Here is a 16,653-nt window from a genome sequence, read left to right as displayed (position 1 = left end):
TGGACTCGTCTCTGCAGCTATTGCTATTGTGGGTCTCATCACCTCCCTCTGGCTTTCCTCCTTCCCACTTCCTCCCAACCCAAGGATGGTCCTCATCAGAGTCCCCTTAGGGTTTAGGCTTTGGAATTTATAAGTCTGTCCTCTGTTTCTGCCATAATAACTCCATTGGAAGCCCTGGCCATTCATCCTTCTCTGCATTTACCACTTAGGAACAAATTGCAGGCAGTCTTGCTGGGCATGAGATTTTCTGGGGCTACAGAGCCCACTGGGTGTGTCCCCTTGGCCAGCTGGCCATGCCAGCCATTGCGCCTTCAGCCCCCAGGGGGTAACATGTTTATATGATCTCTTGTTCCCCAACCTGGTTAGGTGAGCTCTAGGTGCCCTCAGTGAGGACTTGCTTGACGATACACTCTCTCTTTTTTTTTTTTTTTAAATATTTTTTATTGTGGTAAAAGTCACATAATATAAAACATACTATTTTACTATTTTAACATATTTCACTGTATAGTTCAGTGGCACTAAGTGCATTCACATTGTCATGCAACTCTCACCATCATCCAACTCCTGAATTTTTCACCTTCCCAAACTGAAACTCTGTCCCCATTAAAGACTAACTACCCCTCCCCGCTTGCCTCCTCTCCACCCTCCCCAGCCTGAGGCATCTATCAGTGTACAGTCTAACTCTGTGAATTTGACTATTCTAAGTACCCCGTATAAGTGGAATCAAACAGTGTCTGCATCTAATGTATATTGGAATGTATTTTAAGGTTAACTTAATCTATGGATGACACACTCCTTAAAGCTTCCTTCACCCTGCTTTCCCACTCCCCTGTCAGTATTACTTGAAATCACCTCCTAAACCGAATCCTTATCATGCATGGCCTTCTTTCTTGGGAACTGCACCTGAGACAGCCTCCCTTCCCGGAGGCTCTGAAGGGAGTTGGCTGCGCTGACTGATGGGGAAGAGACAAGGGGTAGGAGGGAAGGTGGGGAGGGGAGGATTCGCTCATTAATAGTTCAAAATATTATGGCGTATCACTGGAAACTCAGATGAACCAAGCACTTCCTCCCTGCCTGATGCCACCCTCGATGTTTTCATACACGTCATTCATCTGATCCTCCCAGTAGCTGTGCCCGAGTGACCTGGGAGCCAGGTGAGCAGAGACAGGAAGGCGGGCCTGATGGTTCTCCTGGGAAGCACCTGGAAATTTCTCAGCTAGTAGGAAGGACACGGCACCTTCAAGGAAGCCTCATCTTCTCTTCACGGCAGTGCTTAGGAATTCTAGTAGCTCCTACCCATCCCTGGGGATTTCTGTCTTTAAGTCTTTCCTTAAAATATTACAAGGTCTCAAGTCTGTGAGATCTACAATGCAGACAGGTTTATGAGGAACAGAGAATGGGAACGACAGTCTTGGGACGAAAAAGAGAAAAATGATTAATTGTAGCATTTGCCAATTTCTGTGGTATAAATACTTCCACTGAAGCCAATCCCAAGCTATGACTGTGACATGTAGCTATTAAGTTGTGTCTAATTCTTGTGATCCCATGAACTGTAGCCCTCCAGGCTCCTCTCTCCATAGGATTTCCCAGGCAAGAATACTGGAGTGGCTTGCTACTTCCTTCTCCAGAGTATCTTTCCCCTGTGTTGTTGCCACCTTTTGGCTCTTTTGAATTGTGGCTATCAACATTTATGATTTATTTATTTGAATACCTATTTTTAATTCTTTTGGGTATATACGAAGACGTGGAACTTCTGGGTCAGGTAGTAGTTCTGTGTTTAACTTTTTGAAGAGTTGCCAAGCTGTTTTCCACAGTGGTTGCATCATTTTACATTCTCACTAGGGCTAAAATTTTTCCACATCCTCAGCAACATGTTACTTTCATTATTATTATAACAATGTGCTAGTTGACATGAAGTCATATCTCATTGTGATTTTGATTTACATTTTCTAATGACTAGTGATATTGAACATCTTAACATGTGTTTTTGGCCATTTGTGTAACTTCTGGGAAATAGATGGGAAGACAGTGGAAACAGTGTCAGACTTTATTTTTGGGGGCTCCAAAATCACTGCAGATGGTGACTGCAGCCATGAAATTAAAAGACGCTTACTCCTTGGAAGGAAAGTTATGACCAACCTAGATAGCATATTCAAAAGCAGAGACATTACTTTGTCAACAAAGGTCCATCTAGTCAAGGCTATGGTTTTTCCAGTGGTCACGTATGGATGTGAGAGTTGGACTGTGAAGAAAGCTGAGCACCGAAGAATTGATGCTTTTGAACTGTGGTGTTGGAGAAGACTCTTGAGAGTCCCTTGGACTGCAAGGAGATCCAACCAGTCCATCCTAAAGGAGATCAGTCCTGGGCGTTCATTGGAAGGACTGATGCTGAAGCTGAAACTCCAACACTTTGGCTACCTCATGCGAAGAGTTGACTCATTGGAAAAGACTCTGATGCTGGGAGGGATTGGGAGCAGGAGGAGAAGGGGACGACAGAGGATGAGATGGCTGGATGGCATCACCGACCCGATGGACATGAGTTTGGGTAAACTCCAGGAGTTGGTGATGGACAGGGTGGCCTGGTGTGCTGCAATTCATGGGGTTGCAAAGAGTCAGACATGACTGAGCAACTGAACTGAACTGATATCTTCTTTGGAGAAATGTCTGTTCAACCCTTTGCTCATTCTTTATCTGAGTTGTCTGTCTTTTTGTTACTGAATTATAAGAGTTCTTTATATATTCTGGATTTATCCTGCATATGATTTGCAAATATTTTCTCCCATTCTGTGAGTTTTCTTTTCACTTTCTTGATAGTGTCCTTTGATGTACAAAAGCTTTTAATTTTGAAAGAATTCAATTTATCCTTTTATTTTAATTGCTTGTACTTTTTGTGTCATAACTAACAGCCCATTGTCAAATCCAAGGTCATGAAGATTTATTCTGATGTTTTCTTCTAACAGTTTCATAGTTTTAGTTTTTACATTTAGGCTTTAGATCAATTTCAAGTCAATTTTTGTATGTAGCCTGAGGTAGGGATTCAATTTCATTCTCTTGCATGTGAATATCCAGTTGTAGTAACTTTGCTTTTAACATGCTTTATTGAATTGCAGATTTATATAATTTAACTTTTAATTGTGGGCACATTTGGACTTCCCTGGTGGCTCAGATGGTAAAGAATCTGCCTGCAAGCAGGAGACTTAGGTTTGATCCCTGGGTCGGGAAGATCCCCTGGAGAAGGAAATGGCTACCCACTCCAATAGTCTCACCTGAAGAATTCTATGGACAGAGGAGCCTGGTGCGCTATAATCCATGGGATAGCAAAGAGTCAGACATGACTGAGCATGCACACACACACAAATAATGCATAATTTTCTAGTGTAAGCAAGACCAATGCAAGAATTGAGACATAGATACATGCTAAAGAATTATGAATTGTTTCTCTGAAATTCAAATTTAACTGGGAGTTTTGTATTTTCATTTGTTCAGTCTAGTAAGCATCCCTTCAGATCAGTTTTCTTCCCTGTTGTCCTTATCCAACAGCAGAAACTCAGCACTCCAGAGTGGAAGATGCTGATTCTCTGCCCACTCTACAGATCTAAAAACCGAGGCCCAAATGAAGAAAGGGACTTGCCCCGAGGCATGGGGTCACTGTGGACTTTGAGGCCCTTAATGAGCTGCACGACTTTCTTTTGTCACGAAGTCAGCTCATGTTCTGAGTGTCCCCTCTGCACGGGGCACTGTGCTGGGTAGGGGGATGTCACTGACAAGCCCACCATGTACCTGTGTGCAGGGCAAGAATCAAGAGTTCTCTTTGGAAAATTAAATAAAAGACAGGATTCAGACAGACCTGGGTCTGAACCCTGCTCTATCATGTTTCAGCTTCACGACAAGTCACTTCCACTTGCTGAGCTTCAGTTTCCCCCCTGTTTTTTACAAGAGCATAAGGGCATTTTTTTGCCGGGGCGGAATTGTTGTGGCTTCAGTAGAGGTGATGAAATGCTCAGTGGGGGCAGGCAAGTGTGTACTGTACAGTGAGAGAAGAGAGGTACCCACAGTAAAGTCCGGTTGTTGCTCACAGGTTTCCCAGCACCCCAGGCCACCCAGATGATGTGGGATGGATGTGCCAGAACTCGCCTGTCCTACCTCGCCTGCCAGGGACCAGCCGGCACCTGCTTCTGGCCCCCCAGGGGCCCCGGGTGGGCAGGCATCGCCTCACTTGACCCTGGGCCCCGTCATCCTGTCTCGGGAGCAGGGCCTGGCCCCCACCGTGTTCCTGAAGGCCCTGCCCATCCCGCTGTACCACACAGTGCCTCCGGGAGGGCTCCAGCCACGTGCTCCCCTCGTGACAGGCAGTCTGGACGGGGGCAGCCTGCCCTTCGTTCTCGGCCCCCTGCTGCAGCCTGAAGGGCTTGGTCCCACCAGAGCAGGGAAGCCGGTGGCCCCGGGGCTCACGGTGAACATCGTGGGTGCTCTGCCCATCCTGTCACCGGGCCTGGGGCCCGCTCTGGGCAGCCCAGGCAAGGTGCGCAACGCTGGCAGGTACCTGTGCCCACACTGCGGCCGGGACTGCCTGAAGCCCAGCGTTCTGGAGAAGCACATTCGGTCCCACACAGGGGAGCGGCCCTTCCCCTGCGCCACCTGCGGCATTGCCTTTAAGACCCAGAGCAACTTATATAAGCACAGACGGACCCAGACACACCTCAACAACTCCAGACTCTCTTCGGAGTCTGACGGTGGAGGGAGCAGCCTCCTAGAGGAAGGTGAAAAGGCTGCTGAGCCCACGGGGGCCGACCGGGCGCTATCACAAAGACCCCTTTCTCCCGGCACCCACGCCGCTGGGCACTGCCCAGTGCCCACCGTGCATGTGTCCCTGGTTGCCAAGAACCTGGATCGGAAGTTGGACGCTGTTCCCTGTCGGGGGTCCACGTTTGATATCAAGGAGGCCCCTGTAGACTCTGCTCCCGGGCTCCCGCTGGCCAGCCCGCAGTCGAGGTGGAAGCTGCCAGAGCCTCGGTCCCCGACGGCCAGTAGGCCGAGCTCAGCGCTGCAGCAACAGCAGGTGGAGAAGCCTGGAGACTCCAAGCCCTCGGAGGGCCGGCTGCGGAAGTGCGAGAGCACCGACTCGGGCTACCTGTCCCGTTCGGACAGCGCGGAGCAGCCGCCGGCCGCCGGCAGCCCCCTGCACAGCCTGTCCGAGCACAGCGCCGAGTCCGAGGGCGAGGGCGGCCCCGGGCCCGGGCGCGCGGAGCGGGTGGCTGGTCTGGAGCTGGAGAAGAGGCGGCTGGAGGAACGCATCGCCAGGCTCATCTCGCACAACCAGGCTGTGGTGGACGACCCCCAGCTGGCACACGTGCGGCCCCGCAAGACGGTCCTGTCCAAGCAGGGTAGCATTGACCTGCCCATGCCTTATACCTACAAGGACTCCTTCCACTTCGATCTGCGGCCGCCGGGACCCGGGAGGCTGCCGGCCGCCCTGCGTGCCGCGCGCTCCACCTGCACGCCCCCGGACAGGGCACGCCCCCTCTTCTTCCACTCGGTCCCCACGCAGCTCTCCACTGGCACCGATTGCGTGCCAGTCACCAGGAGCAACTCACTGCCCTTCGTCGAGGGCACCGGGACGTGGCCGGAGCCGCCGGAACCCCGGGACTCCTGGCCCCGGAGGCAGAAACCTCTGAGCCCCAGGCCCACCCCCGCCCGCCCAGCTGATGCCCCCGGCGGGCACCCTCGGGCTCTAGTCAGACAGGCGGCGGTGGAGGACCTGCCGTGCCCCCTGACCGCAGATGCCCTGGCCCCCGCGGAGGACCCAGAGGGAAAGAGACCAGCTGCTGAGGAGGGGTCTGCCAGCAAGGGCCAGGCAGCTGCTAAGAAACGCGGCCAGAGGAAACTGAAGATGTTCTCACAGGAGAAGTGGCAAGTGTATGGGAAGGACACGTTCAAGAGCATCTACCAGAGAGCGAAAGCCAGTCACCGTGGAGGCAGGAAGGCTACCGAGGTGACAGTGGGCGGTGGGGCAGCGCTGGAGCCTCCTCTCCAGCAAGAGGCCTCGGGTGGTGGGGACACTGTTGTGGGGGCCAAGCCATGGCCGTGGGCAAGTCCACCAGTCCTGGCAGGCCTCTTGATGACTGAGCCCCATAAGCTGAGGGAGACAGTGGCTGGAACAGGAGGCCCTGACCAGCTGGACTCTAACAGGGCCGTCTCACCCCCAACCCTCAGCAGTGGAGAAGCCCTCTGTTTGGACAGCAAGAGCCCTCTGCTTCCTCCACATGAGGGCCTGGAGCTGGAGTGTCAGCAGTTCCCAGCATCTGGTCCCCCCAAAGGGGGTGACCTAGAGGCTCCCAGGCCAGACTCCAAGATGGAAGGTGGCACCTGCGGTGGTGAGGGCACCAAGGAAACCTGTCAGCAGGCCCATGTGGTCCCGAGAGGGCCTGGTGGGAGCTCAGGAGAGCCCAAGGCCCTGGAGGACAAGCTCCCCTCAGAGAGGAAGAAGCTGAAGGTGGAGGAGCTAAGCTGCCAGGAGCTCCTGGGAGCAGGAGGAGAGATTCCTGGTGGCCCCATGCAGACTGCCTCACCACCACCTCAGAACCAGGACACTGACCCTGGGGAAAAGCCAGGGGGGCTGCCTGGAAGTGGCAACTCCACAGAGAGTGTCATATCTGGGGCCCTGAGGTGGGAGGGTCCTCAAGAAACGGAGCCTCCACCACGTCCCCCTGGGTGTCCCTCCCAACTGGCCTCCCACCCTCCGGCTCCTCACACCCTCACTGACTCGGTGGACATGGTCTTTCCTCCCCAGTACCTCCTCAGGTTTCCCCAGAGAGACACCCGCCCCCTGTCACCTCTCCCCCAGAAGCTGGACCAAGGCCAGGACTCTATCTGCAAGAGAAGGGGGCCTGAGGTACAGACATCCTTTGCCGAGTCAGGGCAGGGGGCCCTCCTGCCTCCCTGTCCTATCTCAGGCCAGGCCCCAGCTGGAGAAGATAGCTGCTGGAAATACCCCAGCTGGTCCAGGTCATGTGACCAGAGAAAGGGGCTACAGAGAGAGGAGAGGGGCGGCTTGAATGCTGGTATACCAATAGCCAGGGCCCTCAAGGGGTCAGCCTCCTTCTTGCCTGCCTCAATGTGTGAATCCTGGAGGAGTGGGACCCTTGACACCCAAGAAATCTCCAGGAGCAACACTGTGGCGAGGGCCGGGCCCTCTGGGGGTGTCCTCAATTCCTGGGAACCCACTGGAGAGCTGGGGGCACCTTCTGAGAGTGCTACTCAAGCCCCTTCTTCAGGGTCTCTAGCCTGCTGCTCCCACCAGGCTGGCTCCTCTCTCTCGGCCAGCATGGCCCCCCACTGGCCTGAGTTGGCCTTGCGCACCAATGCAGAACCTGCCAGGAGCTGCGGGGTCCAGGGCTCTTTTCCATCGCTGAGGGCCGAGCCCCGGCTCACGTGGTGTTGCCTGAGCCGCAGCCTCCCCCTGCCAATGGAGCAGAAGGAGAAGGATGCTTCTGTGTACCTGGGCTTACATTTGCCTGGAGGTGGCCTCCAGGGTGAGGGTCCGGACGCCTGGCTGGTGAGCAAAACAGTGTCTGGAGCATGGACCAGGATACGCCCTGGAGATGGAGGGCAGATGCAGATGTCGAAGGTAATACCAGCTTTGCCCCAGGGCCCTGGGAGCCGAGGGAGGAAGTTTGGCAGGCAGGACTTGTGATAATGGAGAGAAAGTGTGAGGCCGTCTGGTATAGCCTCTGCTGTCCTGTAGAATGTCTTCTCAGCCCACTTCCAAGGGAGTGAATAGTGGCCCCAAGAGTAAAATAAAATGAAAGAAAATCATGAAAAAAAGAAGTTTCAAAGGAAAGTATAACTGTACCTACCACTCTGGGTGAGATCTTTTTCATAACAGGACATAAACTTTGACTAGGAGCTTCCTGGTAGCAGAGGCAAAAAGTAAAAATGAAATGCTGCTCAGGGGAGCTCCCTGGGTAGTCAACAATTATAAATCAGAAACCCTTACTGAGAGACAGACACCAGGAAAAAACTCTTCAAAAGAGAGCATTATCATTCCAGGGATTCCAGAAAAATAGTTGCTATAATCAGATTCGACTGATTCCTGAGTTTCCTGGGAGCAGTGGCAGAAAGGTTAAGGAGCTGAGTGCTCTAGAGGGTTGATTAATCCTTGGTGATTAAAAAGGCTTAGAGTCCCACCATTAGAGGGACCCCATGCACCTGGATTGTATCATCAAGGATCCTGTCCCACCCTGGGATGTCTTGGGCCAGCGTGACTGAAGAGGGTCCTGTAGCCTCTGTTCTAATTTAATCGTGTGGAACAACAGGGCCTGGGTCCCTGTAAGCAGAGCTTACAGGCTGCTCTCCCTGGTAGTACTGTCTTCATCCCAAGAGTGGTGGATTAGGAAAGATTGTGTTGGGCCTGAGAAAGGCGGAATCTAAAACCCAAGTTAGCCTCCTTCCTCCAAAAGGCAATCAGTTACTGGGAGTGGATTTTGCTGAAGGAGGGCAAGGAGACAGCCATGGTATCACCAAAGGTCAGGGCTTTCCTCTGTGGATCCAGCCCAGGCAGGTTCCAGAAGATTCTGCCCAGGAATGCACAGATCAGTTAGCAAGGCAGTATTTTGATGCCTGATTTCTCCGGGCAGGCGTCCTGTCTGCAGTGGGAGACCCCTCTGTGTTGTTCCCACCACAAGGGCTGTGAGCAATATGACGCCAGTATCACTGGTATTTTCAGCTCTCTGACCCAACAGCCCGAGGGATGCTGTCCCGGGACCGGGTGTCTGAGCCAGAGTGGAAGAAACGACGGTCTCGTAGAAGAGCGAAGATGCCTCGTGGGAGCAGCAGGTGGAAACATCTGAGCACCCACTCTAAAAGGTAGGGCGTGTGGCCTCCTCTGTCACTTCCCCATCTGACGCTGTAACTGCAAACTGCAATTTCAATAAACTTGCAAAGAAAACTTCACCAGGGATTCAAAAGGCATCTCTGTGCCCAGAGAGAAAGGGAGAGAGAGCGAGAAAGAGAAACAGAGAGAGAGAGTCCTGTTTAGGAACTGGGGTCTAGAGTTTCATGGTTGTAAGACTCAAATGTTTCCCCATCAGTCTACTAGCTCTGTGTTTTTCAATGGTGCCCTTTTTAAGGCCAGGCATCCAGCAAATATTTGAAACAACTGAGTGGAAAACACATCCATCCAGTGTAAGTCCTGAAGAGAGAGCATGTTAATTATTTACAGGTTTTATTGCTTTTTTAATTATGCAAGTGATGCATGTCCTTTGCAGAAAAATTAGAAAATGCACATGAACAAGGAGAAGATAATAAAATATCTTAGTGATCTCACCATTCAGAGACAATCACATTGAGGTGTGTGCCCTTCTAGACTTTTCTCTGTGATCTGAGTGCATATGTAAACTCCCAACTGCAAATGAGGCGGGGGGTAGGGGCAGGTGGATTTTAACACTCCTCTTTTAGCATGTCATTCTGATTGTCTTGCCCCTTTGCTCAAAACCCTTCACATTGCCCACTGTGTGCAAGTTACAAACCAAATTCTTTAATCAGCACCACGACTCAGCTGCTAAACAGCAATGCTGCCCTGCACCCGCGGCAAGGTTTTTCTGTCCCGTTTTCCCACCGTTGTTCCCTTCCCCCTCAGTGTGACTTGTGGTCCCAGTCCTCATCCATTCTCCATTTGACACTCTGAACCCAGATCCCTGAGGCTCTCTTGCACCTCCACACCACACCTCGCCCCCGCAACGATGTCTCCTTCCAGGAATGCTTGGCCTTCTCCTCCTCTTGTAGGTGTTTGATCCAGACCTAGGTGCTCATCAGGAGGCCACGCAAATCCCTAATGCTTGCCTACAACTACTCAGAGTCTCCGTGGCTGGAGATGACAAACCCTCTTTTGAGTCCCCTGCCCTTGTTTTACATGTCTGCCAGGACCACGTTTCCAGAGCTGGCATCACTGAGGGTTTACTGTGTGCCAGGCTCCCCATTTTTCTCACGAGGACACTGTGACCCCCAGAGGGATTGGGCAGCCTCCGCAGGGACCCAGATCTGAACCAGCAAGCCTTCTTCCAGTGCTTGTGTGTGGAACGGCAGCTTGCCCTGGTGTTCCAAGCCCATAACAGACAGGAAAGTCGCATAGGGTTTTCTGTAGATTTTTTGTGATGCTGTGTCAAATTCAGTGGGTCCGAGTGCTATCCAAGAGTCTGTATTTTTTTTTAATTTTTATTTATTTATTTTTGCTAATTCTATTTTAAATTTTTTAATTGATTTTTTCTTTGTTTTTAATTGAAGGATAATTACAATGCTAATTCTATTAAAATTTTTTTTAAATTATGAAAATGTAACACATTTACAGGAGACTTGGAAAATGCAGAACAAAGTTACATATAGTTTCATGATATATTATTTTTTTAAGTAGATAAAATTTTTAGTTCGATTTTCAATACCAAACTCTCAAAAATTAATAGAGTAAATATACAGAGAAGTAGAAAGATAGAGCAGACCTGAAAAGCATTATGAACCAATTCAACATAATTGAGATCTATACAATTTTCATACAACAGTAGCATACAAATTCTATTCAAGTTCCTATAGACTGTAAAGTAGGGGACACTGGAACATATCCAGGGACATAAGACCAGATACAAAAATTTCATGATCTAAAAGTATTGAAATCATATAGAGTCTGTTCTCATCACTGTTAAATTATGTTAGTGGTCAATATCAAAACATATTTTGGGATAGGCTACCCACTCCAGTATTCTGGCCTGGAGAAATCTATAGACTGTATAGTCCATGGGGTCGCAAAGAGTCGGACACGACTGAGTGATTTCACTTCACTTTCACATATTTTCAAGTGCAATATGACATTTATTGAGAGAGATCTTTGGAGAGTCTGTACTTCTAACATGCTCCTCAGTGATGCTGAGGATGCTGGTCCAGAGAGTGGGCTTGGAGAGCAATGCTACATCACCTTGACCACAGCCCAGGAGCACTGGTGTGTGGCTTTGCTCCCACATATCAAGCTACACACTACACTACATCTAAGTGACAATAATCACATAAATCTCCAGACCTCAGTCAGGGTCCCAGGAGATGTGAGGAGGGCCACAAGGCTGGGGGTGCCTCGTTTATAGCTTTCTGTTCCCAACACTTGAACTAGACTGGTTGAACACACGTTCATCACGATCACGTCCGCAAAGTCTCTCTAGCCATGGAAGGTAACATATGCACAGGTTCTGGGGATTAGGATAGGGCCATCTCTGCAGGGGTGAGTGGGTATTAATCTGCCTACCACACGCTCTGTCTCCATCTATCCCCTAGATGTGAATGACTATATTATAGGATGTGTGTATCCATTTATATATCCATCTACCCACTCACATATGTATGTATGTTTGCATATCTATATCTACCTATCTATCAATATCTATCCATCCATATACCTACCTACCTTGTCTATCTATCTATTGATATCTGTCTGTCCATCCATTCATCCGTCTACCTTGTCTATCTATTTATCTATCTATCCATCCATCCACCTATCTATGCTGTCTATCTATCTATCAACCTGTGTGTTCTCTCCTTAAGAAAGAAGCCCATTTTTAAATTCATGCCCCCATTTTCACTCCATTTGTCTTTAATATTCTACAGGAAATGAAATACTGTGGCAGAGATTCCCCTATGGGTCTCAGCTCACAGAGTATTGTGAAACTCATGTATCAGCATATTCTCTCTCTCTCTCTCTTTGCTGTGCTGCATGGTTTGCGGGATGCACTGGAGAAGGAAATGGCAACCCACTCCAGTATTCTTGCCTGGAGAATCCCAGGGACGGGGGAGCCTGGTGGGCTGCCGTCTGTGGGGTCGCACAGAGTTGTATACGACTGAAGCGACTTAGCAGCAGCAACAGCATCTCCCCGACCAGAGATTGAACCTGGGCCCTTGGCAGTGAGTGTGGAGTCCTCACCACTGGACTGCCAAGGAATTCCCATCTTTTTCTCTTTTTTTTGGAAAAATAAAAATAAAGAAAAATACAGAAAAGTTTAGAAAATCTATAACAGATTCATGAGTGCTGATCCAGAATTAACAGATGTTAACATTTTATCATATTTGCTTCAGAGCCTTAAAAAAATAAAACAAATAAAATATTACTTTATGTAGTATTTAAATATTACATAAAATAAAGGAAATAGAACAAAAAGATAATTATGTAGCTTTATATGTTTGGTGCTATTTCCATCCATGTGTTCATACCTTATAATCAATGTATCCACTAATATATAAATTGTTTAGTATCTTTAAAATATATGTGTATATTAATATATATATCACATTGAATTTATCATCTTGCAGTTTGATGTTTAAACTCCATATTGTGTTTTTGAAGATATAGCCATGTTGATACATTCAGATAAAACTCCTTCATCTTAATTGCTATAGAGTATTCTATCCCGTGAGAATTACACATTGCATTTTCCATTCCCCTATTTATGGACATTTAAATTGTTTTCAGTTTTTTGTGTATGTGTTAACTTTGCCATGAACATGCTTATGTGTGCCTCCTTAAACACAATGTGAGAGGCTTTCTAAGAAATATACCTTAAAGTGGAATTACTGGGTTATAAGATAATCACACTTTCAACTTGACAATGTGAGAGTTTGCACGCTCCCATATTCTTACTAATGTTTGTCAGGAGCAGACTTTTCATGTTTTGCAGACCCAGAATGTGTAGGATTGTGTATATATCCTAGAATTGCATATATCCTTTGCCTGTCATACATAACTACAGGTACTTCCCAAGTCTGTTATCTGATGTTTAAGCCCATGCATTTCTATTTACCCACGAAATTGTAAACATCCTGCCTCTTCATTGCCTTTGGCATGTCAAGTCTTTATTCTGGGATTATTTTCTTCTGTCTGAAGCATATTCCTGGGAACTTCCTTTAGAGAAGAAAAATTTCACTTTTTATGAGTCTTAAAATGCATTTATTTCATCCTTGTTGTTGAAAAATATTTTTGCTGTGTCTCCAGTCTTAATTTCACTGTTATTTCCTCCTAATCCATCAAAGCTCCTACTGCATCATCATTTAGTTTCCGTTTTATGGAGAGAAGTCAGCGATTCATCTGCTCATCTGTCTTTTGAAGGTCTTTTTTCTCTGGCTACTTTTAAAGATCTTCTTTAATCTTTGGTGTTTCATACTTTTACTTTGATGTCTCCAGATGCACGTCACTGTAAATTATCCCATTAGGAATCCCCTGGGCTTCTGGTATTTGTTTCCTTGTTTGACATCGCGTGTATGCAGGCTCAGTCGTGTCCAACTCTTCTGTCCGGGGGGGTTTCCCAGGCAAGAATACTGGAGTAGGTTGCTATGTCCTCCTCCAGGGGATCTTCCTGACCCAGAGACTGAACCCGCATCTCTTGTGTCTCCTGCATTGGCAGGCAGATTATTTACCAGCTGAGTCACCAGGGAAGCCAGTAAGCTGAGGTTTTGGGAACTTCGTGGTGGGTTTCTCCAGTAATTTGTTTTGCTTCTGCTAGGTACCTGGGAGCACCCATTGACAACTACTTTAAAGAAAATTCTTACTTGTAGTTTTTTCCATGTCCCAGGGTAATGTGAATTCAGATTGCAAACCCATGAGAAGATAGACTCAGTGTTATAAAATTAACAGGAGACACTTTTGCCCTCTTTACTCAGTGATAAGATTGGAATTAAAAAAAAAGTTCTCTGGGCTGGTGTTGGGGGTAGGGTGTATTATTCTGAATTCACCGAGATATTGAGGATATAACCTCTGAGGTCTCAGCTTTACGCAGGACAAGAGGTTGGGTCTTCTGGCCACCTCTCACACAGGGTAGATTCTGGGTTTGAATTCTGCGCCCCACACTGCCCCACCAGACCATGAACACGGAACAACAGGCTCCTATGGTTTGGCAAATGCCCTCAAAATGAAAACATTCTCACTTATTTAGGTTTCTATTTTCACTTGGGTTTTGACTTTTAAATATATCTTACCTTCTAATCAGAACACCAGTACATTTAAATATAAGTTGTAAACATTTTCATATTTTAATCTGCATTTTTAGTTGGTTTCAGTATCAGGGTAAATAGGAAGGTAGGCAACCAGAGTAGCTAGCCCACTGTTCTGTGGAAATGGGCTTCTTATTTTTTAACCTTGTTTATGCTTCTCTGGCTTCCGTGGTAGCTCAGGCAGTGAAGAATCTGCTTGCAGTGCAGGAGACACAGGCAACACCGGTTTGATCCCTGGGTCGGGAAGATCTCCTGGAGGAGGGCGTGGCAACCCACTCCAGTACTCTTGCCTGGAGAATTCCATGGACAGAGGAGCCTGACAGGCTACAGTCTGTGGGGTCGCAGAGTTAGAAACGACTGAGTGACTAACACTTAACACTTAGACTTCTCTGATCATCAAGAAGTTGCATATTTTGATGTAGTCAGATGGAGCTCCCTTTTCCTTCATGGTTATGATTTTCTGATCTTGTCTAAGAAATTTTTCCTTACTGTCAGTCTCCCGGGGTCACAGATACAAAATGATAGTCTCATGTTCTTTCTCTATCTGTATTAACATAAAAGAAGGGTTTATTTTTATATTTACGTAGAAAACAACGGACCTTGGGTCAAATTTAGCTCTTGACTTGTTTCTTTATACCCTTGTGAGGAAGGTATGGTTTCTACATTTAGAAAAATGCATATAGGCATATATGTATATATACACATATATTTGCATAAAAATATATAAATGTATACATATATGAGCTTCCTTTGTGGCTCAGATGGTAAAGAGTCTGCCTGCAATGTGGGAGACCCAGGTTCAACCCCTGGGTCGGGAAGATCCCCTGGAGAAGGAAGTGGCAACGCACTCCAGTACTCTTGCTTGGAAAATCCCGTGGATGGTGGAGCCTGGCAGGCTAAAGTCCACGGGGTTGCAAAGAGTCAGACACGACTGAGCAACTTCACTTTCACTTTCATATACATATATATAAATATGTATTTATGTATGTGTTAAGTTGCTTCAATCGTGTCAACTCTTTGTGACCCCATGGGGGGCCCAGGAAGTTCCTTTGTCCATGGAATTTTCAAGGCAAAAATACTGGAATGGTTTGCCATACCCTCCTCCAGTGGGTCTTCCTGACCCAGGGATTGAACCTGCATTGGCAAGGAGATTCTTTACCACTAATGCCACCTGGGAAGCCCATAAATATATGTGTGTGTAATATATATACACACATAAAAATATGTGGTAGAGACTTTATATGGCTTGTAAAGTCTAAAATATTTATTATCTGGACCTTTACATAAAAGGCGTATAGACCCCTGGTCTAATCCACTTTTTTCACTGTTTTGCTGTATTTTAACTTCCTGTGTATACTTGGAATTTATTTCAGGGCCCTCTATTCTGTTTCACTCATCTCTCTGCTACCATCTCCAAATATGTAATGAAAATGGGTGTTTTCATTAATGAAAGTACAGGAGTTAAGGGAGAGGGATTAGAAAAGACAGGATCTGTCTTCAGAGTGGAAATGGGAAAATGTAAAAAGTTCATACTTGGACACCTAATTGCCCTGATGTTAACTAGTAGAGGTATAGAGATTCTGAGCGTCCACAGAAAATGTCTCAGCCGTGCCCAGAGCAGGCACTGGACCATGGAATTGGATTTTATTGATTAATTTGTAACTGTGTACAGTGCTATCTGAAGCATGAAATGCTCAGAGACTGGTTCTAGGAAGCTCCTGACAAATGAACAATGAATTGTGAAGCCCTGAGTGAATTGGGATGAACAAGGAGGAGATTGGAGGTTATGTGGGCAAAGGGCGCTTTGTAAACCCTAAAATGCCCGTTAATCACGGAAGCGGAGAACACAGGAGAAAACATTGAGGGCAGAATTCTCCTAATTGATGGTGTTTTTCCTTGTAAAGCGGAAGTCCGTGTGTCTGCTCACTTAGTCATGACATACTCTCCTCATTCAATGAGATAACTCTGAGGTGAGCTGTAGGCAGAGAACTAGTGCTGAGGCTCTGTCATGCTCTCCACGGCACCAGAGCCCTGACTCCAGGTCCTGTGTGGTAAGGGCGCTGAGGATCTGCTGTGCCTTCCCACCGTTTCTGTTTGCTTTATTACTCCTTGTAGGATTAAGGGAGGGTCACGCGGCAGACACGTATTCCTTTTCTGGGATCAGCACATATCAAACCTGCAAGTCTGCCACTTGGGATCTACCTTCCAAGACTTGCCTGATAGAAAGGGCGGTGGGAGTGGGGGTCAGGGTGGGGTTGGAGCAGGCAGGGTGTTCAATGGCTTTCCACCAGCATCGAGATACATGACAGCCCTACCTGGCCCGCTTTCATGAGCCTCCCAGTGGACTCCAGAAAAGTTGATATCCATTGCACTCGTGGCCTTGGTCCCCTGGTCATCAGGGCCCCAGCTGATGCTGACCCAGAGCAAGAAGGCTTCTTTCTGATTGGTCTTTCACGAGGTCTATCAATGAAGATACTGTGCTAATCTTACATAAGTTATGTTGGCTCTTAAAGGAAGACCTACAGAGAGAGACCAAGAGAGCAGAGGGTGTGTCAGGTATGAGTTGGATTTAAAATCTGGCCTTTAAATAGCCGACTCAATGACATGAGTTTGAGCAAAAGGACAGGGAAGCCTGGA

General features: G+C 47.7%; 1 protein-coding gene across 1 annotated transcript in view; it reads left to right on the top strand.

Annotated features, from left to right (window-relative positions):
- ZNF831 (zinc finger protein 831) overlaps positions 1-16,653 on the top strand; it is a 92,644-nt gene that overhangs the window by 14,633 nt on the left and 61,358 nt on the right. Inside the window, exons 2-3 of the mRNA XM_070381475.1 lie at positions 4,079-7,627; positions 8,726-8,865. Coding sequence (XP_070237576.1) covers positions 4,115-7,627; positions 8,726-8,865 — 3,653 coding nt within the window. The 5' untranslated portion in view covers positions 4,079-4,114. The remainder of the gene's footprint in view (positions 1-4,078; positions 7,628-8,725; positions 8,866-16,653) is intronic.

This window comes from Bos mutus, chromosome 13 (genome assembly GCF_027580195.1).
Source record: "Bos mutus isolate GX-2022 chromosome 13, NWIPB_WYAK_1.1, whole genome shotgun sequence".
Taxonomy (NCBI): Eukaryota; Metazoa; Chordata; class Mammalia; order Artiodactyla; family Bovidae; genus Bos; species Bos mutus.
This window is presented reverse-complemented; position numbering and strand designations above follow the sequence as displayed.